The sequence below is a fragment of the Rana temporaria genome, chromosome 5 (genome assembly GCF_905171775.1).
Source record: "Rana temporaria chromosome 5, aRanTem1.1, whole genome shotgun sequence".
Taxonomy (NCBI): Eukaryota; Metazoa; Chordata; class Amphibia; order Anura; family Ranidae; genus Rana; species Rana temporaria.
The window spans coordinates 14,546,849-14,573,993 of record NC_053493.1 but is presented as its reverse complement, the minus strand read 5'-3'; the positions used below and the strand labels follow the sequence as shown (position 1 = coordinate 14,573,993).

At 52.0% G+C, this 27,145-nt stretch overlaps 2 protein-coding genes across 3 annotated transcripts in view; one reads left to right on the top strand and one right to left on the bottom strand.

Annotated features, from left to right (window-relative positions):
• The window catches only part of PYCR3 (pyrroline-5-carboxylate reductase 3), a 28,407-nt gene extending 17,721 nt beyond the window's left edge, over nucleotides 1-10,686 (bottom strand). Inside the window, exons 1-3 of the mRNA XM_040352209.1 lie at nucleotides 10,493-10,686; nucleotides 4,817-4,881; nucleotides 2,237-2,416 (exon numbers count right to left, since the gene is read on the bottom strand). Of these exons, the coding sequence (XP_040208143.1) occupies nucleotides 2,237-2,416; nucleotides 4,817-4,881; nucleotides 10,493-10,583 (336 nt within the window). The 5' untranslated portion in view covers nucleotides 10,584-10,686. The remainder of the gene's footprint in view (nucleotides 1-2,236; nucleotides 2,417-4,816; nucleotides 4,882-10,492) is intronic.
• Nucleotides 10,687-10,859: 173 nt separating this feature from the next.
• LOC120939830 (protein brambleberry-like) overlaps nucleotides 10,860-27,145 on the top strand; it is a 50,520-nt gene continuing 34,234 nt past the window's right edge. Inside the window, exons 1-4 of one of the 2 annotated variants that reach the window (XM_040352207.1) lie at nucleotides 10,860-10,943; nucleotides 13,796-14,045; nucleotides 23,645-23,773; nucleotides 26,497-26,682. In XM_040352207.1, coding sequence (XP_040208141.1) covers nucleotides 13,803-14,045; nucleotides 23,645-23,773; nucleotides 26,497-26,682 — 558 coding nt within the window. In that variant the 5' untranslated portion in view covers nucleotides 10,860-10,943; nucleotides 13,796-13,802. Of the gene's footprint in view, nucleotides 11,012-13,794; nucleotides 14,046-23,644; nucleotides 23,774-26,496; nucleotides 26,683-27,145 lie in introns of both variants that reach the window. The other variant, XM_040352208.1, reaches the window with a different exon arrangement.

The following is a 27,145-nucleotide window of genomic DNA, read 5'->3' as shown; positions in this document are numbered from 1 at the left end:
TATAAATGTGAATGGTCCCAAAATAGTGTCAAAAGTGTCCGATATGTCCGTCGCAATATCGCAAGCCTGACAAAAATCGCAGATCGCCGCCATTACTAGTAAAAAAAAAAAAAATCATGAATCCATCCCCTATTTTGTAGGCACAATGGCCCAGATTCACAAAGCACTTACACCGACGTATAAGAAGGTACACCGACGTAAGTGCAAATGTGCGCCGTCGTATCTGTGCGCCAGACCCACAAACTAAGATGCGCCTGAAAACAGGCTTCACCCCGCCGACGTAACTTGCCTACGCCGGCGTAGGATGGGCGCACATTTACGCTGGACGCATGGTGGCGCTCCCATTGATTAGCCATTCAAATATGCAAATGAGGGAAATACGGCAATTCACGAACGTACGTGCGCCCGACGCAGGCAATGTGAGGTGCGTGTAAGTTGTACGTCGGCGTAAAGTTATTCCCCATAAAGGAGGTGCAACCCAGCAACAGACATGCAAAAGTCTGCACCAGGGAACAAGCCAGCGTATTTTACGTTGGACGTGTGTCTGGCTGGGCGTAGGTTACGTTCACGCCGTGCGCAGTGATCCGGCGTAGTTTAGGCAGTTGTTCCGACGTGGTTGTGAGCAGGCGCAGGGGGATGCGTCCACGGCGCTTGCGCAGTTCGTGATACGCATCTGTCTGGCGCTCGGCCCATCATTTGCATGGGGCCACGCTTCATTTGCATGGGTCACGCCCACTTCCACCTACGCCGGCGTACGCCTTCGAAACTCAGACCACGCTGGCTTGCTGAATTCCATGCTTGCCTCTCTGCGCTGCGTTGGCGTAGCGTACAGTGGTTACTCTACGGCGGCGTAATGTGCGCCCACACTCTGTGAATCTGGGCCTATAACTTTTGCGCAAACCATCAATATACGCTCATTGCGATTTTTTTTTACCAAAAATATGTAGAAGAATACGTATCGGCCTAAACTGAGAATTTTTTTTTTATTGGGACATTTATTATAACAAAAAAGTAAAAAAATATTGGGCTGGATTCAAGAAGCAATTGCGCCTGTGTAACCATAGTTACACAGGCGCAATTGCTTACTTGCCCCGGCGTAACGAATGCTCCTGATTCAGGAACCTCGTTACGCCGACTGCAGCCTAAGATATGACTGGCATAAGGCTCTTATGCCCTCATATCTTAGGCTGCATTCTTGCGATGGCCGCTAGGTGGCGTTCCCGTTGTGCTCAGCGTATAGTATGCAAATTGCATACTAACGCCGATTCACAACGTTGCGCGAGCCCTACGTACGCAGTTTACGTCATTTCCGTACGGCGTCTTTCGCGTAAGGCTGCCCCTGCTATTAGCAGGGGCAGCCAATGTTACGTATACCCGTCGCGAAATTTCAAATTTACGTAGTTTGCGTAAGTGAATCGTGAATGGCTCTGGACGCCATTCACGTTCACTTTGAAGCAAATGACGTCCTTGTGACGTCATTTGCCGCAATGCACGTCGGGAAATTTTCCCGACGGAGCATGCGCTCTACGATCGGATCATTTAAATTGCGCGCGCTTACGCCGGGCATTTTGCCGGCGCGCCCACACAATTTACGGAGCTACTGCTCCGTGAATCAAGGGCAGTGCAGTAATTTTGCGGGGGCGCAGGGCAAAAACGTTGCCCTGCGCCTCCGTAAAAAAATGCGCAATTGTACTTGAATCTAGCCCATTGTGTTTTTTTTTCAAAATTTTCTATCTTTTTTTTATAGCGCAAAAAATAAAAAACGCAGAGATGATCAAATACCACCAAAAGAAAGCTCTATTTGTGGGAAAAAAATAATAAAAATATAATTTGGGTACAGCGTTGTGTGACCGCGCAATTGTCATTCAAAATGCGTCAGCGCTGAAAGCTGAAAATTGGTCTGGGCAGGAAGGGGGTTTAAGTGCCCAGTAGGGAAGTGGTTAAATAACAACCAAAAGAAAGCACTATTTGTGTAAAAAAAAAAAAAAAAAAGATAAAATTTCTAATAGGTACAGTGTAGCACGACCGCGGAATTTTCATTCAAAGTGCGACAGTGCTAAAAAAAAAAATTGGCCTGGGCAGGAAGGGGGGTAAAAGTGGTCGGTATTGAAGGGGTTAAAGCTTTTACATGGTGAGCGGTCTATGCGACAGTCTATGTGACCTCAAACTGGTACGAGTTTAAACTCCACCCAAAAAGCGGCTATACCAACCCTTCAACACCATTTACTAATCTCACCTTCTCCAGGGTCTGCAGAGACACGCCGGCGGCCATGGAAATGATCACGTGATCCGGTGTGAACGCAGACGACACCTCCTCCAGGACGGTGGGAATAATGTGCGGCTTGGTGGCCAGGAAGATCACGCGGCACTTGGACACCACGTCGGAGTTGGTATGAGTGGTGCTGCAGCCGCGATCCTGAGAATGAGAGAGGCAAATGTCAGGCTCTCCGCCCACAACGGACTGGACTGGTACGGCACATACATCCCCCGCCGCGCGTTCACACACACAATGCACACCACGCGTTCACACAGAATGCACGCCGTGCGTTCACACACACACAATGCACGCCGCGCGTTCACACACAATGCACGCCACGCAGCTGAAAAACGCTGAATCCTAACACCACCCAATGACTGATTCATAGGTATTTGTGACTGTCCGATCACATGACCTCCAGTGTATGGGTATTTGCAGTAAGCGCGCATTTTAACCACTTGCTGAATGCCCAACGTAGACATACTTCGGCAGAATGGCACGGGCAGGCAAAGCAACGTACCTGTTTGAATCTGCCACCCTAGCTGGTGCGCCCGCCGCAAGCTCTGTGCCCGTGACCACGGACTTGACGTCCGCCGGTGTCCCGCGATCATGTCACGGAACGGCAGAACGCGGAGATGTCTATGTAAACAAGGCATTTCCCTGTTCTGCCTAGTGACAGGACAGTGATCTACTGCTCCCTGTCATCTAGAGCAGTGATCAGTGTCATGTCACGTGTAGCCCCCCCCCCCCCCCCCCACACACAGTTAGAATCACTCCCTAGGAGTCTAGGACACTTAAACCCTTCCTCGGCCCCTAGTGGTTAACCCCTTCCCTGCCAGTGACATTTATAGAGTAATCAGAGCATTATTATAGCACTGATCACTGTATAAATGACAATGGTCCCAAAATAGTGTCAAAAGTGTCCGCCGCAATGTCAGTCACGATAACAAAAAATTTATATATATAAAAAAAAAAAAAAAAAAAAAAAAAAAAAAAAATCGCAGATCGCCGCCATTACTAGTAAAAGAAATAATAATAATAATAAAAATGACATAAAACTATCCCCTGTTCTGTAGACACTATAACTTTTGCGCAAACCAGTCAATATACGCTTATTGCGTTTTTTTGTTTACCAAGAATTCATATCGGCCTACACTGAGGGAAAAAAATAGTTTTTATATACTGTATATTTTTGGGGGATATTTATTATAGCAAAAAGTAAAAAATATTGCTTTTTTTTTTTCAAAATCGTCGCTCTTTTTTTGTTTTTTAGCGCAAAAAATAAAAACCGCAGAGGTGATCGAATACCACCAAAAGAAATCTCTATTTGTGCAAAAAGTGCTATAAAAATGCACTGATAACTGTGAAAATTACAATTGCAGTTTAGGAGTTAAGCACTAGGGGGCGCTGTAGGGGTTAAGTGTGACCTCATATGTGTTTCTAACTGTAGGGGGGTGGGGCTGGACGTGTGATGTCAGTGATCGTCTTTCCCTATATCAGGGAACAGACGATCACCGACGCTGCCACAATGAAGAACAGGGAAGGTGTGTTTACACACACCTCTCCCAGTTCTTCAGCTCGACCGGTCGCGGGACACCGGCGGCGATCGGGTCTGCGGTCATGGAGCTTCGGCTGGGCTTAAAGAGACACGTACGTGATTGTGCCCAGCCGTGCCATTCTGCCAACGTATATCGTCGGTAGGGGGTCCTTAAGTGGTTAAAGGGGTTATAAACCCTCGTGATTGTGATGAGATCACTGAACTCGTAGTCCTTCAGCTCCAAAACCGAAGATCTATATCTCTGTACCAACCTGGGGCTGGAGGAAGACTCAGCGGGATATACGCCGTCGTATCTCTGAGATACGAAGGTCGTATCTATACGCCTGATTCATAGAATCAGTTACGCATAGATAGCCCTAAGATCCGACTGGTGTAAGTGACTTACACCGTCGTATCTTAGGCTGCAATTTCACGCTGGCCGCTAGGTGGCGCTTCCGTTTGTTTACGCAAGGAATATGCAAATTAGTATTTACGTCGATTCAGAAACGTACGACCGCCCGGCGTTTTTTTTTTTTACGTCGTTTGCGTTTGGCTTTTTCCGGCGTAAAGTTACCCCTGCTATATGAGGGGTATGTGCGGCGTATCCTATGTTAAGTATGGCCTTCGTTCCTGCGCCGAGTTTTGAAATTTTTACGTCGTTTGCGTAAGTCGTTCGCGAATACGGCTGGACGTAATTACGTTCACGTTGAAAGCAATGACGTTTTGCGGCGGATTTTTGAGAATGCGCACTGGGATGTTTTCACGAACGTTCAAAAAAAACGTAAAATACGCGGGGTCAAGCCTAATTTAAATAAAACACGCATCCAACATCCCCATTTGAATTACGCGGCCTTACGCCGCAACACATACGTTACGCCGCCGTAAATAAGGGCGCAATTTCTTTCTGAATACAGAACTTGTGCCCAAAGTTACAGCGGCGTAACGTATCGGAGATACGTTACGCCGGCCGGACAGATACGCTCAGGTATCTGAATCCGGCCCCTAATGTTTTACCAACTCACCCGGAAATACTGCAGGTTGGTGTCGGTCGGAGCGCTCACTGTGATATTCTTTGCAGGCACCTTACCTAGAAAAGAAGCAGTGAGGGTGAATTATGGCAGCAAAGGGGGCAATGGGGGGCAGAATGCCCGTCTGGATGGATTCCAGCTGTTGTAGGGCTACAAGTCTTACCCATACCCAGCCAGGTAGGTTCAGTAAGCCAACCAAAGGTGAGATAAAAGACAAGTTCAGTAATTCTAACCCTCCCCCCATCAGGGCCGATCCTAGGCATTTCTGCACCCAGGAGCCTGTGACCCTAGGATCGGCCCTGCCCCTCATCATGGTGTTTCCCCAAGTTGTCTACACCCTGGCGTTGGGCTCCTTGCATTAGGAGGTAGGAAGAGGGACTGGGTATTTAAAAATACTTCAAATTCTCCACAAAGTGAGGAAAATTCTAACATAGATAGCTGTCACCAAGACTTCTCCGTTACCTCCTGTTGTGGTAGCTCCAGCCACACAATGTGAGGGTTGTCCCCAGGGATTTTGCCCACCAGCATGAGGATAGTCCTGATTATTTCTTCCCACTAGGCCCAGGGTGAAGGTTGCATTGAGGAACCCCCCCCAACAGACCTACTGTGAGGGTCAACCTTACGACTTCTCCCCACCAGTACAAGGGTTATATTAAGGGCTCCTCCTGGTCAGACACAGTGTGAGGGTCAACCTCACGACTTCTCCCAACCAGCACAAGGGTTATATTAAGGGCTCAGACCCAGTGTAAGGGTCATCCTGAAGACTCCTGCCTATTAGACCCAACATGAGGATCACCAAGGGCTCCTCCCCACCAGACTCAGCACAAGTGTCATCCTGAAGTCTCCTCTCCACCAGACCTAGCACAAGGATCGACCTGGGGGCCCCTCCCCACCAAGCCAAGTGTGAAGATTGTTCTTGGAGCTCCTTCCCACCACACCCAACGTGAGGACTGTCCTGACTTAGTGACGTCAAGTTAGCGTGAAGGTAATCTTAAGGGGATCCTTCCTACCAGACCCAGCGTGAGGGTCTTCGGAGAACTCTTTATGATTGTGTCACCCTGGGGGTTCCTCACCAGAGGCAGCATGAGAGTTTTCCTGAAGGCCCCTTCCTAACAGACCCAGTGTGAGAGTCATTCCAAAGGATTCTCCCCACCAGATCCAGCGTGAGGGTCATTCTGAGGGCTCCCTTCCACCAGATCCAGCTTGAGGGTCATTCAGAAGTCTCCTCCCCACCAGACTAATCATAAGGCCAGCCTGAAGCTTTCTCTCCACCAGACCTAGCATATGGTCAACCAGAAGATTTCCCCCCCACCAGACCTAGCATATGGTCAACCAGAAGACTCCTGCCCACCAGACCTAGCATATGGTCAACCAGAAGACTCCTCCCCCAGACCTAGCTTATGGTCAACCAGAAGACTCCTCCCACCAGACCTAGCATATGGTCCACCAGAAGACTCCTCCCACCAGACCTAGCATATGGTCAACCAGAAGACTCCTCCCCACCAGACCTAGCATATGGTCCACCAGAAGACTCCTCCCCCCAGACCTAGCATATGGTCCACCAGAAGACTTCTCCCCACCAGATCCAGCTTGAGGACCAACCAGAAGTCTCCTCCCCATCAGACTAATCATAAGGTCAGCCTGAAGCTTGCTCTCCAACAGACCTAGCATATGGTCAACCAGAAGACTCCTCCCACCAGACCTAGCATATGGTCCACCAGAATACTTCTCCCCACCAGATCCAGCTTGAGGATCAACCAGAAGACTCCTCCCCACCAGACCTAGCATATGATCAACCGGAAGACTCCTCCCCACCAGACCTAGCATATGATCAACCGGAAGACTCCTCCCCACCAGACCTATCATATGGTCAACCTGAAGACTTCTCTCTACCAGACCTAGTACAAAGGCTGTTTGTGGAGCTCCTTCTCACCAGACCCAACATGAGGGTCACCCGGACCCAGCCTGAGGGTAATCATGAGAATTTCCATTGTAAGGGTCACCCTGAGGATCCCTCCCCAACAGATACACCGTGAGAGTATTCCTGAGGGTTGCTTCCCACGAGATCCAGTGTCGGGGTTGTTCTGAGGACTCCTCCCCAGCAGACCCAGTGTGGGAGTCATGCCAAGGGCTCCTCCACACCAGATCCAGTGTGTGGGTTGTCCTGAGAGCTCTTCCCCACCAGACCTAGCATGAAGGTCGATCTAAGGTAAGGGTAGGCAACCTTGGCCCTCTAGCTGTTTTGAAACTACAAGTCCCATGAGACATTGCAAGACCCTGACAATCACAGGCATGACTCCTAGAGGCAGAGGCATGATGGGATTTGTAGTTTCACCACAGTAGGAGTGCCAAGGTTGCCTAACCCTGATCTAAGGGCTCCTTCCCACCAGACCTAGAATGAGGGTAGTCACAAGGGGATCCTTCCCACTAGTCCCAATGTTAGGATATTTCTGAGGAACCTTTTGTAAGGGTCACCCCAAGGGTTAATCCTTGAAAGATACAGCATGAGGGTCTTCCTGAAGGCTCCGCCCCACCAGACCTAGGATAAGGTGAACCTAAAGGCACTTCTTCACCAGGCCTAGCATTAAAGCGGGGGTTCACCCTTAGAGGGCACTTTTTCCCCTTAGATTCCTGCTCGTTTTCTCTAGGGGAATCGGCAATTTGTTTTAAAATATGTGCAGTACTTACCCGTTTACGAGATGCATCCTCTCCGTCGCTTCCGGGTATGGGCTGCGGGAATGGGCGTTCCTTCTTGATTGACAGTCTTCCGACGGTCGCATCCATCGCGTCACGATTTTCCGAAAGAAGCCGAACGTCGGTGCGCAGGCGCAGTATAGAGCCGCACCGACGTTCGGCTTCTTTCGGCTACGAGTGACGCGATGGATGCGACCGTCGGAAGCCTGTCAATCAAGAAGGAACGCCCGCTCCCGAAGACCCATACCCGGAAGCGACGGAAGAAGATGCAGCTCGAAAACGGGTAAGTACTGCTCATATTTTAATACAAATAGCCGATTCCCCTAGACCGAACGAGCAGGAATCTAAGGGGAGAAAAAAAAAATTTAATAAATGGGTGAACTCCCGCTTTAAGGTTGTTCTGAGAGCCCCTACCCACCAGGCCTAACAGGAGGTCATCCTGAAGGCTTCTGCTCACCAGACCTTGCATGAGGTCAACCTGAAGGCTCCTCCCCACCAGACCTAGCATTGAAGGTTGTTCTGAAAGCTCCTTCCCACCAGACCCAAACATGAGGTTTGTCCTGATCCAGCGTGAGGGTTAATCATAAAGGGATCCTCCCCACCAGACCCAACATAAGGGTTTTTTTGAGGACCCCTTTGCATTGTAAGGGTCACCCTTACCAGATCTAGCTTGAGGGTCATCCTGAGGGCTCCTCCCTAGCATGAAGGTTGTTCTAAGGGCTCCTTACCATCAGATCCTGTGTGGGAGTCGTGCTAAGGGCTCCTCCTCACCAGATCCAGCATCAGGGTTGTCCTGAGAGCTCTTCCCCACCAAACCTAGCATAAAGGTTGGTCTGAGGGCTCCTTCCCACCAGACCCGGAATGAGGGTAGTCACAAGGGTTTCCTCCCCAACCATTCCCAACATGAGGGCCTTTCCGAGGACTCCATTCCACCCTAAGGGTCACCCTGAGGATGCTCCCTGGAAGATCCAGCATGAGGGTCATCCTGAAGGCTCCTTCCCACCGTGAGGGTTGTCCTGACCCAGCATGAGGGTAATTATGAGGGGATCCTTCCCACCAGACACAACATGGGGGTCTTTCTGAGGACTCATTCCCATTGTAAGGCTGGGTTCACACTACTACACTACTTTCATCCTACTTTGCTCTGCTACATTGGTCCTACATTTATCCTACATTGTCCTACATCCATCCTACTTTCATGAACAGGATACTACTTTGGTCCGACTTCAATGATATTCAATGGGCCTGAAGTAGGATCAATGTAGGACCAAAAGTAGTACAGGGAGCATTTTCAAAGTCGGACCGACTTGTGTAGGACGCTACAAGACGCTCTCATAGGGAAACATTGAACACAGAGCAAAGTAGGATGAAAGTAGTGTAGTAGTGTGAACCCAGCCTAAGGGTCATTTTCAAGGGTTCCTCCCCACCAGATCTAGCTTGAGGGTCATCCTGAGGGCTTCTCCCCACCAGATTTAGCTTCAGGGTCATCCCCAACAGATCTAGCTTGAACATCACCCCTGAGGGTTCCTCCCCACCAGATCTAGCTTGAGGGTGCCTCCTCACCTGATCTAACTTGAACATCACCCCTGAGGGTTCCTCCTCACCAGATCTAGCTTGGAGTTCATCCTGCGGGTTCCTCCTCACCAGATCTAGCTTGTGGGTCATCCTGAGGGTTCCTCCTCACCAGATCTACCTTCTGGGTCACCCCCAAGGGTTCCTCCTCACCAGATCTAGCTGGGGGTCATCCTGAGGGCTTTTCCTCACCAGATTTAGCTTGAGGGTCACCCCCAAGGGTTCCTCCCCACCAGATCTAGCTTGAACATCACCCCTGATGGTTCCTCCTCACCAGATCTAACTTGAGGGTCATCCTGGGGGCTCCTCCCTACCAGATCTAGCATGAGGGTCATCCTGAGGGTTCCTCCTCACCAGATCTACATTCTGGGTCACCCCCAAGGGTTCCCCTCACCAGATCTAGCTGGGGGTCATCTTGAGGGTTCTTCCTCACCATATCTAGCTTGAACATCACCCCTGAGGGGTCCTCCTCACCAGATCTTGCCTGAGGGTCATCCAGAGGGTTCCTCTTCACCAGATCTAGCTTGAACGTCACCCCTGAGGGTTCCTCCTTACCAGATCTAGCTTGGGGTTCATCCTGAGGGTTCCTCCCTAACAGATCTAGCTTGAGGGTCATCCTGATCTAGCTTAAGGGTCACCCTGAGGGTTCCTCCTCACCAGATCTAGCCTGAGGGTCATCCTAAGGGTTTCTCCTCACCAGATCTAGTTTGGGGGGTCATCATGAGGGTTCCTCCTCACCAGATCTAGCCTAAGGGTCATCCTCACCAGATCTAGCCTAAGGGTCATCCTCACCAGATCTAGCCTAAGGGTCATCCTCATCAGATCTAGCCTAAGGGTTCCTCCTCACCAGATCTAGCCTAAGGGTTCCTCCTCACCAGATCTAGCCTAAGGGTTCCTCCTCACCAGATCTAGCCTGAGGGTTCCTCCTCACCAGATCTAGCCTGAGGGTTCCTCCTCACCAGATCTAGCCTGAGGGTTCCTCCTCACCAGATCTAGCCTGAGGGTTCCTCCTCACCAGATCTAGCCTGAGGGTTCCTCCTCACCAGATCTAGCCTGAGGGTTCCTCCTCACCAGATCTAGCCTGAGGGTTCCTCCTCACCAGATCTAGCCTGAGGGTTCCTCCTCACCAGATCTAGTTTGGGGGGTCATCCTGAGGGCTCCTCCTCACCAGATCTAGCTTGAGGGTCATCCTGAGTGTTCCTCCTCACCAGATCTAGCCTCAGGGGCATCTTGAGGGTTCCTCCTCACCAGACATTTGCTCAGACCTGAAGATCCCCAGCAGTGTCAGTTGAAGAGAAGACAGGTACACTTTAGTACAGCCGACCCTGACACCATTAATGACTCAGCACTGCCACCTAGTGTACGAGTCCAGTACTGCACCCTGCCGGTGTGAGAGATATGTACCGGTGATCAGGAGTCCACCCAGCACCCCACGCGCCATCTTCCCGGCCCCGATACACCCCACACCGATCTCCTCCACCGACATCTCCGCCATCTCCACACACCGGGGACCAGAAGAGGGGGGGCGGGCCGGAGTCACGTGCAGAAGGAAGTGGGGAACGAGGGCGGGTCCAGAACCACACGGAGAACGGCTAGGGGGCGGAGTTAAATGACACGTATCGAAGAAAGGCCGTGCTAGGGGGCGAGGCCAAGGCACACGTGTAGTAACAGATCGGGGCGGGGCCACACTGACAGCGCTGGTGATGCCACTGGTCCTTGTGGGGGATGACGTCACCTATACGACATTATATGGTGGGGGGAGTGGGCGGGGTGTGTGAGTAGGAGGGAGAACAGGTGAGGTCCCTGGTGGGCAAAGCACTCCACTAATAACAGATCATCTGGGAGGAAGTGCAGGGTCTTGTATCTAGATGGGACTCCCTGGTGGCTGGTTATTGCAGCAGAAGGAGTGAGACTCCTGCAGGTGTTAGTGGAAGGGTTTCATGGCTGTGCATTGGAGGGATGATCTGAAGAGTACCTGACAACCCCCCCCCCCTGGAAATGTCAGTTATGGGGGGAAGGGGTGATGAATTATTCTGTATGACCTCTGCTGACACCCCAATACTGCTATCTGATGACCTGGGCTCAGAGGTCACCGGAGTTTCTGCTCCCTGTTCATTGCCCAGGTCACATGTGCAGATTTAAAGGCCACGTCCGGCCTTTCTCACTAAATGTGGCACTCGTATTAGAGCCACATTTCCCAGCCCCTCCCTTGAATACCATTTATTTATTTATATCTATATACACAGGGCTTTTTTTTCAGGGGGAACTCAGTTCCACCACCCACCTTTGGCTCAGACCCTTTGGTGCCTGCTCACCACAATCACTTGTAAACACAGAAGTCTGGTTTCTGTGTTTACATGTGACAGCTCTGCACTCTGTGTGTAACCCCCCTGAACTCTGCACTCTGTATGTAATGCAATCCTGGTATTTAATGCCCCTTTAAGACCCTCCTACTGTTTGTGAAATCTGAACAGGGCCGTGATTGAGTTCCTGCACCTATTGTCTGAGAAAAAAGCTATATATATATATATATATATATATATATATATATATATATATATATATATATATATATATATATATATATATATATATATATATATATATATATATATATATATATTTTTTTTATTGTATTTTATATTTTTATTTTATTATGGCTGCAAAGCTGCTTTATCCTGAGGCTACAAGTCCCATTTTGCACCGCAGACCCAGCGCTCTTTATGGAGCATGGTGATGTCAACTCCCCCCCCCCCCCCCCTATACCGGTAGGTCTGGAGGAATAGTCTGCAAAAGCCTATTGCACCCCATCACATTTGCAATGCTTTGTTGGATCCAAAGTACAAAAAAAAAAAATGCACCACAAGTGCAGATTTAAAGACCATGTCCCCCCTTTCTCACTGTTTCATGTTGCACCCATAGTAAAGCCTCATTTCTCGGCACCCTTCCCATCCCCTCTTATCATGATTCATGGGGCCAGATTCAGAAAGAGATACGACGGTGTATCTCCTGATACGCCGTCGTATCTCTGAGTTCCGTCGGTCGGATCTATGCGCCTGATTCATAGAATCAGGTTACGCATAGATATCCCTAAGATCCGCCAGGTGTAAGTGACTTACACCGTCAGATCTTAGGCTGCAATCTCACGCTGGTGGCGCTTCCGTTTGTATACGCGAGGAATATGCAAATGAGGAGTTACGCCGATTCAGAAACGAACGTCCGCCCGGCGCTTTTTTTTTTGCGTTCGGCTTTTTCCGGCGGAAAGTTACCCCTGCTATATGAGGGGTAAGTGCGGCGTATCCTATGTTAAGTATGGCCGTCGTTCCCGCGCCGAGTTTTGAATTTTTTACGTCGTTCGCGAATACGGATGGCCCTAATTTACGTTCACGTCAAAACCAATGACGTCCTCGCGACGTAATTTGGAGCAATGCACGCTGGGAAATTTAGCGGACGGCGTATGCGCAGTTCGTTCAGCACGCGGTCGCGCCTGATTTAAATTTTAAACGCCCCCTAGCCATAGTAGAGCCTCATTTCTCAGCATCCTCCCCATCCCCTCTTACCTTGAATCATGGTGTCTCCACCCTCCCCCCAACCAGTGTATGCGCCATATTTTTATTTTATTTTTATGTTTCACTTGAATTTTATATATTTTACAATTTATTTTAATTTTATATATTTTATTTAATTTTATATATTTTATATTTCATTTTAATTATATATATATATATATATATATATATATATTTACTATGGCTGCAAAGCTGCTTTACCCATAGTAGAGCCTCATTTCCCAGCACACTCCCCATCCCCTCTTACCTTGAATCATGGTGGTGTCTCCACCCCCATTTAATTTGATATGTCATTTTAATTTGATTTTGTTTTCAATTTTATTATATATATATATATATATATATATATATATACGAATATATATATATATATATATATATATATATATTTATCGGGGGATTGCGCGCTCCGGCGTATATCGCGCACCCCTAAAGTGGACCCGCATTCCTGTAAAAAAACATTTTAGTACTTACAGTTTTGGTGTCTTGCGCGGCGGCCTCGTCGGGTCCGGCGTTCGTCTGTGGCTTCGGGTAAGGATGAGCTCTGGCGTGTTCGCATAGTACACGTGCAGAGCCCGCCAGGAAGTGTGCACGGCACTGCAGTAATCGCAGCCAGGGAGACATTTCGCGATCCCTGCAGCCGAGCATCGGGACAATGTCTCCCTCACTGTGATTAGCGCAGCGCCGTGCACACTTCCTGGAGGGCTCTGCACGTGTACTATGCGAACACGCCAGAGCTCATCCTTGGCGATGGGTAGCCGAATGAGACGAAGAATATAGCTAAGGAATTTTTAGTGGAAAGGAATTTGTGAACTTTTTAGTAATTGCTTTTCAATGAGAATTTAGCATTTGTAAAATTGTTGGAACACATATTGGTGGCGTCGCGCACTCCAGCGGGTAGCCAAATGTGATGGGTCGCCATATGTGACGAAACACCCCCGACACGGCTGCAATGCTTTGTTGGATCGTGTGCTAAAAATAAAAGGATTAAAGCAGAATTCCGTGTTCTCCTAATACTTGGACATGGAAGGACCGTTCTGGTTGGATAACGTGGTACAGGGTACGGTGAGCTTGTGTGATTACCATTTCTATTACAATATGATGGAATGATCGGACTTCCTCTGCTCCTTTCTGTAGGTCCAACAATGCATCTTCCTGGTCATCTCCTGCTTCTTCTCACCCTCCTCACCCTTCCCGAACACACCGGGGCATTTTTCGGCTGGTTCACCCGCAAGACATCCGGTCGGTCCTCTGGTAGCCAGAAGGAACTGGCTCCAGACCCTCGGAGCCTGCCCAGTGCTCCCTTCGAGATGAGCACCACCGACGAAAAGTTTCTGGCTGAAGCAAAGCAACTCGAGATGTCCCCATTGGACAGCTGTCACTACCAGGTGACCCCAGGCGCCAAGCCACTGATACTGGCTGCCAGGTGGCATATTAAGGTGGCCAACCAGGTGGCATATTGAGGTGGCCAACCAGGTGGCATATTGAGGTGGCCATCCAGGTGGCATATTGAGTTGGCCAACCAGAAGTTGGGAACCATTCCTCATCACCCTGGTCTTTAAAATGTATCCAAAGCTTTTTAGTTTTGGATGGAGTGTGGTGGAAGTGTTTGGAAGCTCTATCGGGCTTTTATTGGTGTCCTGGTGGACAGTTCAACAATTTAGTTGCCACCAGAACTGAAGGTGAGGGGAACCCTTTCCGTGGTGACAAACAGGGCAGCCATCAGAAATGTTTGGTGCTCCTTACACAGCTTTAGGCCTGGGCTGACCACCAACATTCCCCAGGGCTTGCCCACAGGCCATTCCACCGAATCCACACACTGGCCACCTCATATGCACTCCGCCCCCCTTAATCCTGTATATATGCCAGCCCCCCATCACACCTTTTATATGTCAAACTCCCCTATTCCTATGTGTGTGTGTATATATAAAATATATATATATAATCAGCCCCCCGTGTGTGTGTGTATATGTCAGCCCCACACATACACATATCTGTAAACACACCCCTGGCCCCTCCCTGTACACCAGTGTTTCTCAATTCCAGTCCTCAGGCCCCCCCAACAGGTCAGGTTTTCAGGATTTCCCTCAGATGAAAAGGCTGTGGTGATTACTAAGGCAGTGAAACTGATCAAATCACCTGTGCAAAATAATGGAAATCCTGAAAACCTGACCTGTTGGGGGGGCCTGAGGACTGGAATTGAGAAACACTGCTGTACACAAACAGCCCCCTCCATTTCCTTCACAGCCCCTACTTGTAAAGGAAATCTTCCTACATAGTCCCAGCTCATTTTCACAAAGCTGACATGTTGCTGACAGAGGAGCACAGTACAGGCAGCTCACACGAGGGGTGCACATGCACATAGTAGGCAGAGGTGGCAGTAAAGAGCTTGATGTCTGAGCTCAATGACGGAGGGCAGAAAAACTGCGAGATCGTTTCTATAGTACACAACACGGCTCCCCTTCACCCGTCCTGCCTTCTGGCCCGGGGGCCCCTTACAGTTGTAGCGGCTGTACCCCCCACCCTGATGACGACTGATACCCCCCTGGTGACAACTAAGACAGTTCCCTTCTTGTATGGTTGAAGGACAATCTCCAATGGGACACAGATCAAAAACCCCTGAATGGGGGGTTTTTAACCTTTCCATTCTCCATCAAAAACAAAGGGAAAACTGGGGGGGCTGGAAACAAAATAAGTTTCCATTCGTTTGTGTGTAAGCAAAGGTTTCCCTCTTAACCATTATGGTGACAACGTTCTAAGAGTTTCCTCACTTTGGAGAGATTTCCTCCCACTTCCTTCTGTTTCTCCAAGAAGAGAAGGGAAATCTTCCAAAATACAGATGGAGGAACCCTTAATATATATTTCTGGTCTAAGGGAACCCCCCCGCTAATAATTATACTAATTACTATACCGGCAGCTCAGAAGTCATTGGTGATATGGTCACTGGGAAGAATATTCCTTACATTGGTAGTTATTAGGGGTTGACCGATATGGGTTTTTCTCTGGCCGATGCCGATATTTAGAAATCGGAGGCCGATATATGATGCCGATTTTTATATTTTTGTGGCCGATATTTTAGGCCGATTTTTGATTTTTTTTTTTCCCCCCTTTCATCTCATAAACTCTCCAGATCCCCCTGCTTGCTCCTGTCACTCTACCACACACTTGATGTCCTCTGTACAGTACACTGGAAGCACTGGTACTGATAGGCACTGGTAGGTGGCACTGATTAGAAACACTGGCACTGATAGGTGGCGTTGGCTGGCACTGATTGGAAGCACTGACAGTTGGCACTGATTGGCGGTGGCACTGGCAGGTTTCACATTGAGCCCATGTAGTGTAACTGTATGAAACTGACATAGCTGGTCTCTGTGCATTCAGTTACCTGTCAAAATCCGGTAGTGATGTTGGGGGTGGAACCCAGCAGCAATCAAACACCAGCCATGGATTTTGCTGCTGAAGGGGGTGGGGCCACATACACATAGCGGCCCGCCCATCCCATTGGCTGGTGTTTGATAGCTGCTGGGTCCCGCCCACCCCCGACATCAACGCTGAATTTTGACAGCTCCTCTCTACATTCAGTTACATATGTCAGTTTCATACGGCTTTGGCAAGCGCTGCTCGGCCAATGGCGTGTGGGGAAAGGTGGAGGAACGGGCACGGTGCGGTCTACTTAATAATCTGCCAATGCCGGTTTCTTATAGGCCAAATATTGGCTGATATATCATCCTATAGTCATTGGGAAGAATCTCCTCCTACAGATGGCTGAAGAGATCAATGCTGTCGGTGGTTACTTGGCTAAGAGGCAGAAATTGCTCAGGGAACGCCCAGCAACTGCTGGAGGAACCCTAAAGTTCCATGGAACCCTGGTTGAGAGAGGCTGGTCTAGACAATGGGTTAGCTACTCTTTGACATTAAGGGGTTGATTTACTAAAGGCAAATAGACTGTGTACTTTGCAAAGCGCAATTGCCCCAGAGCTTGGTAAATGAGGAGAAGCTCTGCTGACTTCCACCATCCAAGCATGTGCAAGAAAAAAAATGCAGTTTGTTTTTTATTTTCCTTTCATGTGATTGGGTAGTTTTCTTTGTAAAGTGAAGCTTTACCTTCTTTACTAATCTCTGGAGCAACTGCACTTGCAAAGTCTATATGCCTTTAGTAAATCGACTTGGTAGGGTAAAATTACAGGACTTGGGCAATTAAAGTGCACTGTAATAAACTTCCGTCAGACCCCCCCCCCTCCAATTCCTGCACCTTCACGCCTCGGATCCTCTCCCTCCAATTCCTCCTGCACCTTCACGCCTCAGATCCCCCTCCCCAATTCCTGCACCTTCACGCCTCGGATCCTCTCCCTCCAATTCCTGCACCTTCACGCCTCGGATCCTCCCCTCCAATTCCTGCACCTTCACGCCTCGCATTCCTCCCCTCGAATTCCTGCACCTTCACGCCTCGCATTCCTCCCCTCCAATTCCTGCACCTTCACGCCTCGGATCCTCCCCCTCCAATTCCTGCACCTTGACGCCTCGCAATCCTCCCCTCCAATTCCTGCACCTTCATGCCTCGGATCCTCTCCCTCCAATTCCTGCACCTTCACGCCTCGGATCCTCCCCTCCAATTCCTGCACCTTCACGCCTCGCATTCCTCCCCTCGAATTCCTGCACCTTCACGCCTCGCATTCCTCCCCTCCAATTCCTGCACCTTCACGCCTCGGATCCTCCCCCTCCAATTCCTGCACCTTGACGCCTCGCAATCCTCCCCTCCAATTCCTGCACCTTCATGCCTCGGATCCTCCCCCTCCAATTCCTGCACCTTCATGCCTCGGATCCTCCCCTCCCCAATTCCTGCACCTTCACGCCTCGCGATCCTCCCCTCCAATTCCTGCACCTTCATGCCTCGGATCCTCCCCTCCCCAATTCCTGCACCTTCACGCCTCGGATCCTCCCCTCCAATTCCTGCACCTTCACGCCTCGGATCCTCCCCTCCAATTCCTGCACCTTCACGCCTCGCAATCCTCCCCTCCAATTCCTGCACCTTCACGCCTCGGATCCTCCCCTCCAATTCCTGCACCTTCACGCCTCGCATTCCTCCCCTCCAATTCCTGCACCTTTACGCCTCGGATCCTCCCCCTCCAATTCCTGCACCTTCACGCCTCGCGATCCTCCCCTCCCCAATTCCTGCACCTTCACGCCTCGCGATCCTCCCCTCCAATTCCTGCACCTTCACGCCTCGCGATCCTCCCCTCCAATTCCTGCACCTTCACGCCTCGCGATCCTCCCCTCCAATTCCTGCACCTTCACGCCTCGCGATCCTCCCCTCCAATTCCTGCACCTTCACGCCTCGCGATCCTCCCCTCCAATTCCTGCACCTTCACGCCTCGCAATCCTCCCCTCCAATTCCTGCACCTTCACGCCTCGCGATCCTCCCCTCCAATTCCTGCACCTTCACGCCTCGCGATCCTCCCCTCCAATTCCTGCACCTTCACGCCTCGCGATCCTCCCCTCCAATTCCTGCACCTTCACGCCTCGCGATCCTCCCCTCCAATTCCTGCACCTTCACGCCTCGCGATCCTCCCCTCCAATTCCTGCACCTTCACGCCTCGCGATCCTCCCCTCCAATTCCTGCACCTTCACGCCTCGCGATCCTCCCCTCCAATTCCTGCACCTTCACGCCTCGCGATCCTCCCCTCCAATTCCTGCACCTTCACGCCTCGCGATCCTCCCCTCCAATTCCTGCACCTTCACGCCTCGCGATCCTCCCCTCCAATTCCTGCACCTTCACGCCTCGCGATCCTCCCCTCCAATTCCTGCACCTTCACGCCTCGCGATCCTCCCCTCCAATTCCTGCACCTTCACGCCTCGCGATCCTCCCCTCCAATTCCTGCACCTTCACGCCTCGCGATCCTCCCCTCCAATTCCTGCACCTTCACGCCTCGCGATCCTCCCCTCCAATTCCTGCACCTTCACGCCTCGCGATCCTCCCCTCCAATTCCTGCACTTTCCCGCCTCGGATCCTCCCCCTCCAATTCCTGCACCTTCCCGCCTCGGATCCTCCCCCTCCAATTCCTGCACCTTCCCGCCTCGGATCCTCCCCCTCCAATTCCTGCACCTTCACTCCTCGGATCCTCCCCCCTCCAGTTCCTGCACCTTCACGCCTCGGATCCTCCCCCCTCCAGTTCCTGCACCTTCACGCCTCGGATCCTCCCCCCCTCCAGTTCCTGCACCTTCACGCCTCGGATCCTCCCCCCCTCCAGTTCCTGCACCTTCACGCCTCGGATCCCCCCCCTCCAGTTCCTGCACCTTCACGCCTCGGATCCTCCCCCCCTCCAGTTCCTGCACCTTCACGCCTCGGATCCTCCCCCCCCTCCAGTTCCTGCACCTTCACGCCTCGCGATCCTCCCCTCCAATTCCTGCACCTTCACGCCTCGCGATCCTCCCCTCCAATTCCTGCACCTTCACGCCTCGCGATCCTCCCCTCCAATTCCTGCACCTTCACGCCTCGCGATCCTCCCCTCCAATTCCTGCACCTTCACGCCTCGCGATCCTCCCCTCCAATTCCTGCACCTTCACGCCTCGCGATCCTCCCCTCCAATTCCTGCACCTTCACGCCTCGCGATCCTCCCCTCCAATTCCTGCACCTTCACGCCTCGCGATCCTCCCCTCCAATTCCTGCACCTTCACGCCTCGCGATCCTCCCCTCCAATTCCTGCACCTTCACGCCTCGCATTCCTCCCCTCCAATTCCTGGACCTTCACGCCTCGCATTTCTCCCCTCCAATTCCTGCACTTTCCCGCCTCGGATCCTCCCCCTCCAATTCCTGCACCTTCCCGCCTCGGATCCTCCCCCCTCCAATTCCTTCACGCCTCGCGATCCTCCCCCCTCCAATTCCTTCACGCCTCGGATCCTCCCCCCTCCAATTCCTTCACGCCTCGGATCCTCCCCCCTCCAATTCCTTCACGCCTCGGATCCTCCCCCCTCCAATTCCTTCACGCCTCGGATCCTCCCCCCTCCAATTCCTTCACGCCTCGGATCCCCCCTCCTCCAATTCCTGCACCTTCACGCCTCGGATCCTCCCCTCCAATTCCTGCACTTTCACGCCTCGGATCCTCCCCCTCCAATTCCTCCCCCTTCACGCCTCGCAATCCTCCACTCCAATTCCTGCACCTTCACGCCTCGCAATCCTCCCCTCCAATTCCTGCACCTTCACGCCTCGCAATCCTCCCCTCCAATTCCTGCACCTTCACGCCTCGCAATCCTCCCCTCCAATTCCTGCACCTTCACGCCTCGCAATCCTCCCCTCCAATTCCTGCACCTTCACGCCTCGGATCCTCTCCCTCCAATTCCTGGACCTTCACGCCTCGGATCCTCTCCCTCCAATTCCTGCACCTTCACGCCTCGCAATCCTCCCCTCCAATTCCTGCACCTTCACGCCTCGGATCCTCCCCCTCCAATTCCTGCACCTTCACGCCTCGCAATCCTCCCCTCCAATTCCTGCACCTTCACGCCTCGGATCCTCCCCCTCCAATTCCTGCACCTTCACGCCTCGCATTCCTCCCCTCCAATTCCTGCACCTTCACGCCTCGCATTCCTCCCCTCCAATTCCTGCACCTTCACGCCTCGGATCCTCCCCCTCCAATTCCTGCACCTTGACGCCTCGCAATCCTCCCCTCCAATTCCTGCACCTTCACGCCTCGGATCCTCCCCCTCCAATTCCTGCACCTTCACGCCTCGGATCCTCCCCTCCCCAATTCCTGCACCTTCACGCCTCGCATCCTCCCCTCCAATTCCTGCACCTTCACGCCTCGCGATCCTCCCCTCCAATTCCTGCACCTTCACGCCTCGCGATCCTCCCCTCCAATTCCTGCACCTTCACGCCTCGCGATCCTCCCCTCCAATTCCTGCACCTTCACGCCTCGCGATCCTCCCCTCCAATTCCTGCACCTTCACGCCTCGCGATCCTCCCCTCCAATTCCTGCACCTTCACGCCTCGCGATCCTCCCCTCCAATTCCTGCACCTTCACGCCTCGCGATCCTCCCCTCCAATTCCTGCACCTTCACGCCTCGCGATCCTCCCCTCCAATTCCTGCACCTTCACGCCTCGCGATCCTCCCCTCCAATTCCTGCACCTTCACGCCTCGCGATCCTCCCCTCCAATTCCTGCACTTTCCCGCCTCGGATCCTCCCCCTCCAATTCCTGCACCTTCCCGCCTCGGATCCTCCCCCTCCAATTCCTGCACCTTCCCGCCTCGGATCCTCCCCCTCCAATTCCTGCACCTTCACTCCTCGGATCCTCCCCCCTCCAGTTCCTGCACCTTCACGCCTCGGATCCTCCCCCCTCCAGTTCCTGCACCTTCACGCCTCGGATCCTCCCCCCCTCCAGTTCCTGCACCTTCACGCCTCGGATCCTCCCCCCCTCCAGTTCCTGCACCTTCACGCCTCGGATCCCCCCCCTCCAGTTCCTGCACCTTCACGCCTCGGATCCTCCCCCCCTCCAGTTCCTGCACCTTCACGCCTCGGATCCTCCCCCCCTCCAGTTCCTGCACCTTCACGCCTCGCGATCCTCCCCTCCAATTCCTGCACCTTCACGCCTCGCGATCCTCCCCTCCAATTCCTGCACCTTCACGCCTCGCGATCCTCCCCTCCAATTCCTGCACCTTCACGCCTCGCGATCCTCCCCTCCAATTCCTGCACCTTCACGCCTCGCGATCCTCCCCTCCAATTCCTGCACCTTCACGCCTCGCGATCCTCCCCTCCAATTCCTGCACCTTCACGCCTCGCGATCCTCCCCTCCAATTCCTGCACCTTCACGCCTCGCGATCCTCCCCTCCAATTCCTGCACCTTCACGCCTCGCATTCCTCCCCTCCAATTCCTGCACCTTCACGCCTCGCATTCCTCCCCTCCAATTCCTGGACCTTCACGCCTCGCATTTCTCCCCTCCAATTCCTGCACTTTCCCGCCTCGGATCCTCCCCCTCCAATTCCTGCACCTTCCCGCCTCGGATCCTCCCCCCTCCAATTCCTTCACGCCTCGGATCCTCCCCCCTCCAATTCCTTCACGCCTCGGATCCTCCCCCCTCCAATTCCTTCACGCCTCGGATCCTCCCCCCTCCAATTCCTTCACGCCTCGGATCCTCCCCCCTCCAATTCCTTCACGCCTCGGATCCTCCCCCCTCCAATTCCTTCACGCCTCGGATCCCCCCTCCTCCAATTCCTGCACCTTCACGCCTCGGATCCTCCCCTCCAATTCCTGCACTTTCACGCCTCGGATCCTCCCCCTCCAATTCCTCCCCCTTCACGCCTCGCAATCCTCCACTCCAATTCCTGCACCTTCACGCCTCGCAATCCTCCCCTCCAATTCCTGCACCTTCACGCCTCGCAATCCTCCCCTCCAATTCCTGCACCTTCACGCCTCGCAATCCTCCCCTCCAATTCCTGCACCTTCACGCCTCGCAATCCTCCCCTCCAATTCCTGCACCTTCACGCCTCGGATCCTCTCCCTCCAATTCCTGGACCTTCACGCCTCGGATCCTCTCCCTCCAATTCCTGCACCTTCACGCCTCGCAATCCTCCCCTCCAATTCCTGCACCTTCACGCCTCGGATCCTCCCCCTCCAATTCCTGCACCTTCACGCCTCGCAATCCTCCCCTCCAATTCCTGCACCTTCACGCCTCGGATCCTCCCCCTCCAATTCCTGCACCTTCACGCCTCGCATTCCTCCCCTCCAATTCCTGCACCTTCACGCCTCGCATTCCTCCCCTCCAATTCCTGCACCTTCACGCCTCGGATCCTCCCCCTCCAATTCCTGCACCTTGACGCCTCGCAATCCTCCCCTCCAATTCCTGCACCTTCACGCCTCGGATCCTCCCCCTCCAATTCCTGCACCTTCACGCCTCGGATCCTCCCCTCCCCAATTCCTGCACCTTCACGCCTCGCATCCTCCCCTCCAATTCCTGCACCTTCACGCCTCGCGATCCTCCCCTCCAATTCCTGCACCTTCACGCCTCGCGATCCTCCCCTCCAATTCCTGCACCTTCACGCCTCGCGATCCTCCCCTCCAATTCCTGCACCTTCACGCCTCGCGATCCTCCCCTCCAATTCCTGCACCTTCCCGCCTCGCGATCCTCCCCTCCAATTCCTGCACCTTCACGCCTCGCGATCCTCCCCTCCAATTCCTGCACCTTCACGCCTCGCGATCCTCCCCTCCAATTCCTGCACCTTCACGCCTCGCGATCCTCCCCTCCAATTCCTGCACCTTCACGCCTCGCGATCCTCCCCTCCAATTCCTGCACCTTCACGCCTCGCGATCCTCCCCTCCAATTCCTGCACCTTCACGCCTCGCGATCCTCCCCTCCAATTCCTGCACCTTCACGCCTCGCGATCCTCCCCTCCAATTCCTGCACCTTCACGCCTCGCGATCCTCCCCTCCAATTCCTGCACCTTCACGCCTCGCGATCCTCCCCTCCAATTCCTGCACCTTCACGCCTCGCGATCCTCCCCTCCAGTTCCTGCACCTTCACGCCTCGCGATCCTCCCCTCCAATTCCTGCACCTTCACGCCTCGCGATCCTCCCCTCCAATTCCTGCACCTTCACGCCTCGCGATCCTCCCCTCCAATTCCTGCACCTTCACGCCTCGCGATCCTCCCCTCCAATTCCTGCACCTTCACGCCTCGCGATCCTCCCCTCCAATTCCTGCACCTTCACGCCCCGGATCACCCCCCCCTCTGAGAACGGAGTGATCATGGGTGTTTACTCACTCGGTTCTCCGGTCTTAGAGGTGACAGGTGTAGCAGCCACCTAGGTAAGTATGATTCTGGGAAAAAAATAATTCAAATCTTTTAAGACGTGTACTGGGCCATTGATCAACATTGAAAGCATCGCTCTCCTTAATCACAGGGTGATTTACATGTACTAAATGGTCAAATCCATGTGTCTCCAGAGCCCGTGTCCGATGTTTAAGAAAATTGTTTTTATAATGAAGATGTGAATTGACAGGTTGTCGGTCAGCTGAGAGCTTCCTGTACGGAGATGTCGGAGGAAGAGATTGCAAAACTCGGGGTGGCGCTCTTCAACTGTCAGGCAGAAGTAGAGGACCGTAAGACTTATCCCTGTACTGAGGACATGGTGAGTGGTGCCCTCTGGGTATGTAGGGTTCAGGTTCTTATGCCCAGGACCAGTGCATACAACATTGCCTATGCGCACCAGTGAGCCTTTCAGAGTCGCTTGAATAAGCCCAGCCTTACTGTTGCAGTTGGAAGGGGAGCTAATGGGGAAGTGGGGTGATTATATGGCGCTTCAAAAAAGTGGAGACCAGGAGCTGATCGCTGAGAAGTGGGCTTAATGGGTGGCAAAGGGGGGCAGAAGTTGGCAAAAAAACTGATGTAGCAAATGGACCAAAAAAAAATCCCAATTAAATACATTGGCCCGGATTCAGATACATTATCGTATCTATCGGCGGGCGTAGCGTATCTCAGATACACTACGCCGCCGTAACTTAGGGCGCAAGTTCCGTATTCAGAAAGAACTTGCGCCCTAAGTTACGGCGGCGTAGTGCAAATGTGTCAGCGTAAGCCCGCATAATTCAAATGTGGATGATGTGGGCGTGTTTTCTTTAAATTACTTCTGATCCCACGTAATTGACGTTTCTTACGAACGGCGCATGCGCCGTCCGTGAACGTTTCCAAGTGCGCATGCTCCAAATTACGCCGCAAACTGTCAATGCTTTCGACATGAACGTAACTTACGTACAGCCCTATTCGCGAACGACTTACGCAAACGACGTAAAATACAACGCTGTTCGTACGTTTCCGACGTCCATACCTAACATGACTTACCCCTGCTTTATGAGGGGTAACTTTACACCGGAAAAAGCCTGACGTAAAAAAATGCGCCAGGCGGACGTACGTTTCTGAATCGCCGTATCTACCTAATTTGTATATTCAACGTGGAAGTCTAGGGAAGCGCCGCTAGCGGTCAGCGTAAATATTGCACCCTAAGATACGACGGCGTAGGAGACTTGCGCCGCTCGTATCTAGGCAACATTGAGGCGTATCTGATTCTATGAATCAGACGCCGAGATGCGACGGCCCGCACTCAGTTACGACGGCGTATCTGGAGATACGCCGTCGTAACTGCTTTCTGAATCCGGGGTATTGGCTATACAGTATCTCACAAAAGTAAGTACACCCCTCACATTTTTGTATATCTTTTCTTTTATCTTTTCATGCGATGACACTTTGCTACAATGTTGTGTAGTGAGTGTACAGCTTGTATAACGGTGTAAATTTGCTGCCCCCTCAAAATAACTCAACACACAGCCATTAATGTCTAAACCACTGGCAACAAAAGTGAGTACACCCCTAAATGAACATTTCCAAATTGGGCCTAGTGTCCATATTTTGTTTGGCCTCCATCATTTTCCAGCACTGCCTTAACCCTCTTGGGCATGGAGATCACCAGAGCTTCACGGGTTGCAACTGGAGTCCTCTTCCCCTCCTCCATGATGACATCACAGTGCTGGTGGATGTTGGAGATCTTGCGTTCCTCCACCTTCCGTTTGAGGATGCCCCACAGATGATCAATAGGGTTTATGTCTAGAGACATGCTTGGCCAGTCCATCACCTTTACCCTCAGCTTCTTTAGCAAGGCAGTGGTGGTCTTGGAGGTGTGTTTGGGGTCGTTATGTTGGAATACTACCCTGCGGTCCAGTCTCTGAAGGGAGGGGATCCTGCTCTGCTTCAGTATGTCACAGTACATATGAAGGTCCACATGCCGCACTGAATTCAAAATTGGAAATCCAAGGGAGAGGAGTGAATGAACCCGTCACCAGCTTCGGTATGTGTAGAAAGGCACACCGCACCACGTGGTAATCCAAACTGCTTACCAGATGGCTGTGACAAGAAAACATGTAGTGGATAATCCACAGTAACGGCTCTGTCCCTCAGTTTTGGGTTAAATTTCAAACCAGGAATGCGATGTATCATTAGACCTTTTTTTTACTGTCAGGGCTTCCCAGGATTCTCACATAAGATATGTCGATCACCCAAACGGTCAGCGGTACCCAGTAAAGGAATAATGCAGCCAATAGTGAGGCCAGCTATGGGGAATGTCTGCTTTTCTAATAGCGCCTAGAATTGCTTTCAGCATACAAGATAGTGGAATCCTTGATCTGAAGAGGCGATACCGGGAAGTACTGTCTCCTCTTTAGACCGAGGATTCACTTCCTCGTTCCCTACTGCTCATGCACGCTGCACAATTCCACTGGTCCCTGGTGTCTTCTGGGACCTGTTTGTCTCCCAGAAGACAGTGGAGGGGGGGATGTGGCGTAGATACCCGTGGGTAGCTCGGGTATCTATGCCCGGAAGTGGGAGCAAAATAACTGTATTGCACAGGTATCTGCTCCTCCCCTCCGAAAGGTGCCAAATGTGACACCAAAGGGGGGGAGGGTTCCGAAAAGCGGAGGTTCCATTTTTGGGTGGAACTCCACTTTAATCTGCAAGAATCCCCCAGTACCTCTGACAGAAAACAGGCAGTGCTTAGTTCATTCTTTGATCTTTGAAGTGTATAGCTAAAGTCTGCCTGTTCTGGGGTGGTGTGCCTAGGAGGTAGGTGGGCCAGAAGAAGTGTGTGGGGGAGGGGGGGGCGCGGTGATTTGGCAATCGGAAGTCCTGGGTGTAAGGATTTAATTAAGCTGTATATTTCATGGTTCCAGAGAAGGTTGATCGCCATCTTGGTTTTACGGGGTAGAATTATTTGATAATCCACCAGACTGGTGGACTTAGTAATTCCCTCTATGTAATCTGATCTGCTTGTTTTCATTGCCTGATTCAGCTTTTGTCATTGGTCAGACCCTTGCAGAATGCACGTCCTCCATGGATCCTGATACCTGGAACGCTTACCATATAGTCAGCAATCGGGCACGCTCTGTCTGTTATGCCACCCGCCAGTTGCACTTCCGCCGGAGCACAGAGCTCACAGTGAACACATTGGTGCACACAGCTATGAGCCAGCTTGAAGCCATGAAAATCCTGAAGGTAACATCATAATACAATCTTTTGACTTTTTAGGGTAGCAGCACTTTGAGTCTCCTGTCAGTTTCTTATCTGGGAGTCTCTAATCACCTGTCTGTCTTATCTCTTGGAGCCTTCAATGGTGGTCTGTCCCTTGGGGTCCTGGTCCCACCCACAGGTCATAAGGGATCTGTTAGTCTGCAGCTGGACTCCCCGATAATGTATTTGACATTATGGCGGTCCATGGGTGGTACAGGGACTACAGCAATTTGGCTTTGTAATGGCTGTGATGGTTGCACAGGTCTATGAAAGCTAGTGGAGGCATTTTTTACCACTAAAGTCCTCTAGAGATATGAGGTTGGCAAGTGCCAGCAACCATACAAAACTCAAATTGGTGTGGGTTGGCGTCTGTGTGGGTTGGCGTCTGTGTGGGTTGGCGTCTGTGTGGGTTGGCGTCTGTGTGGGTTGGCGTCTGTGTGGGTTGGCG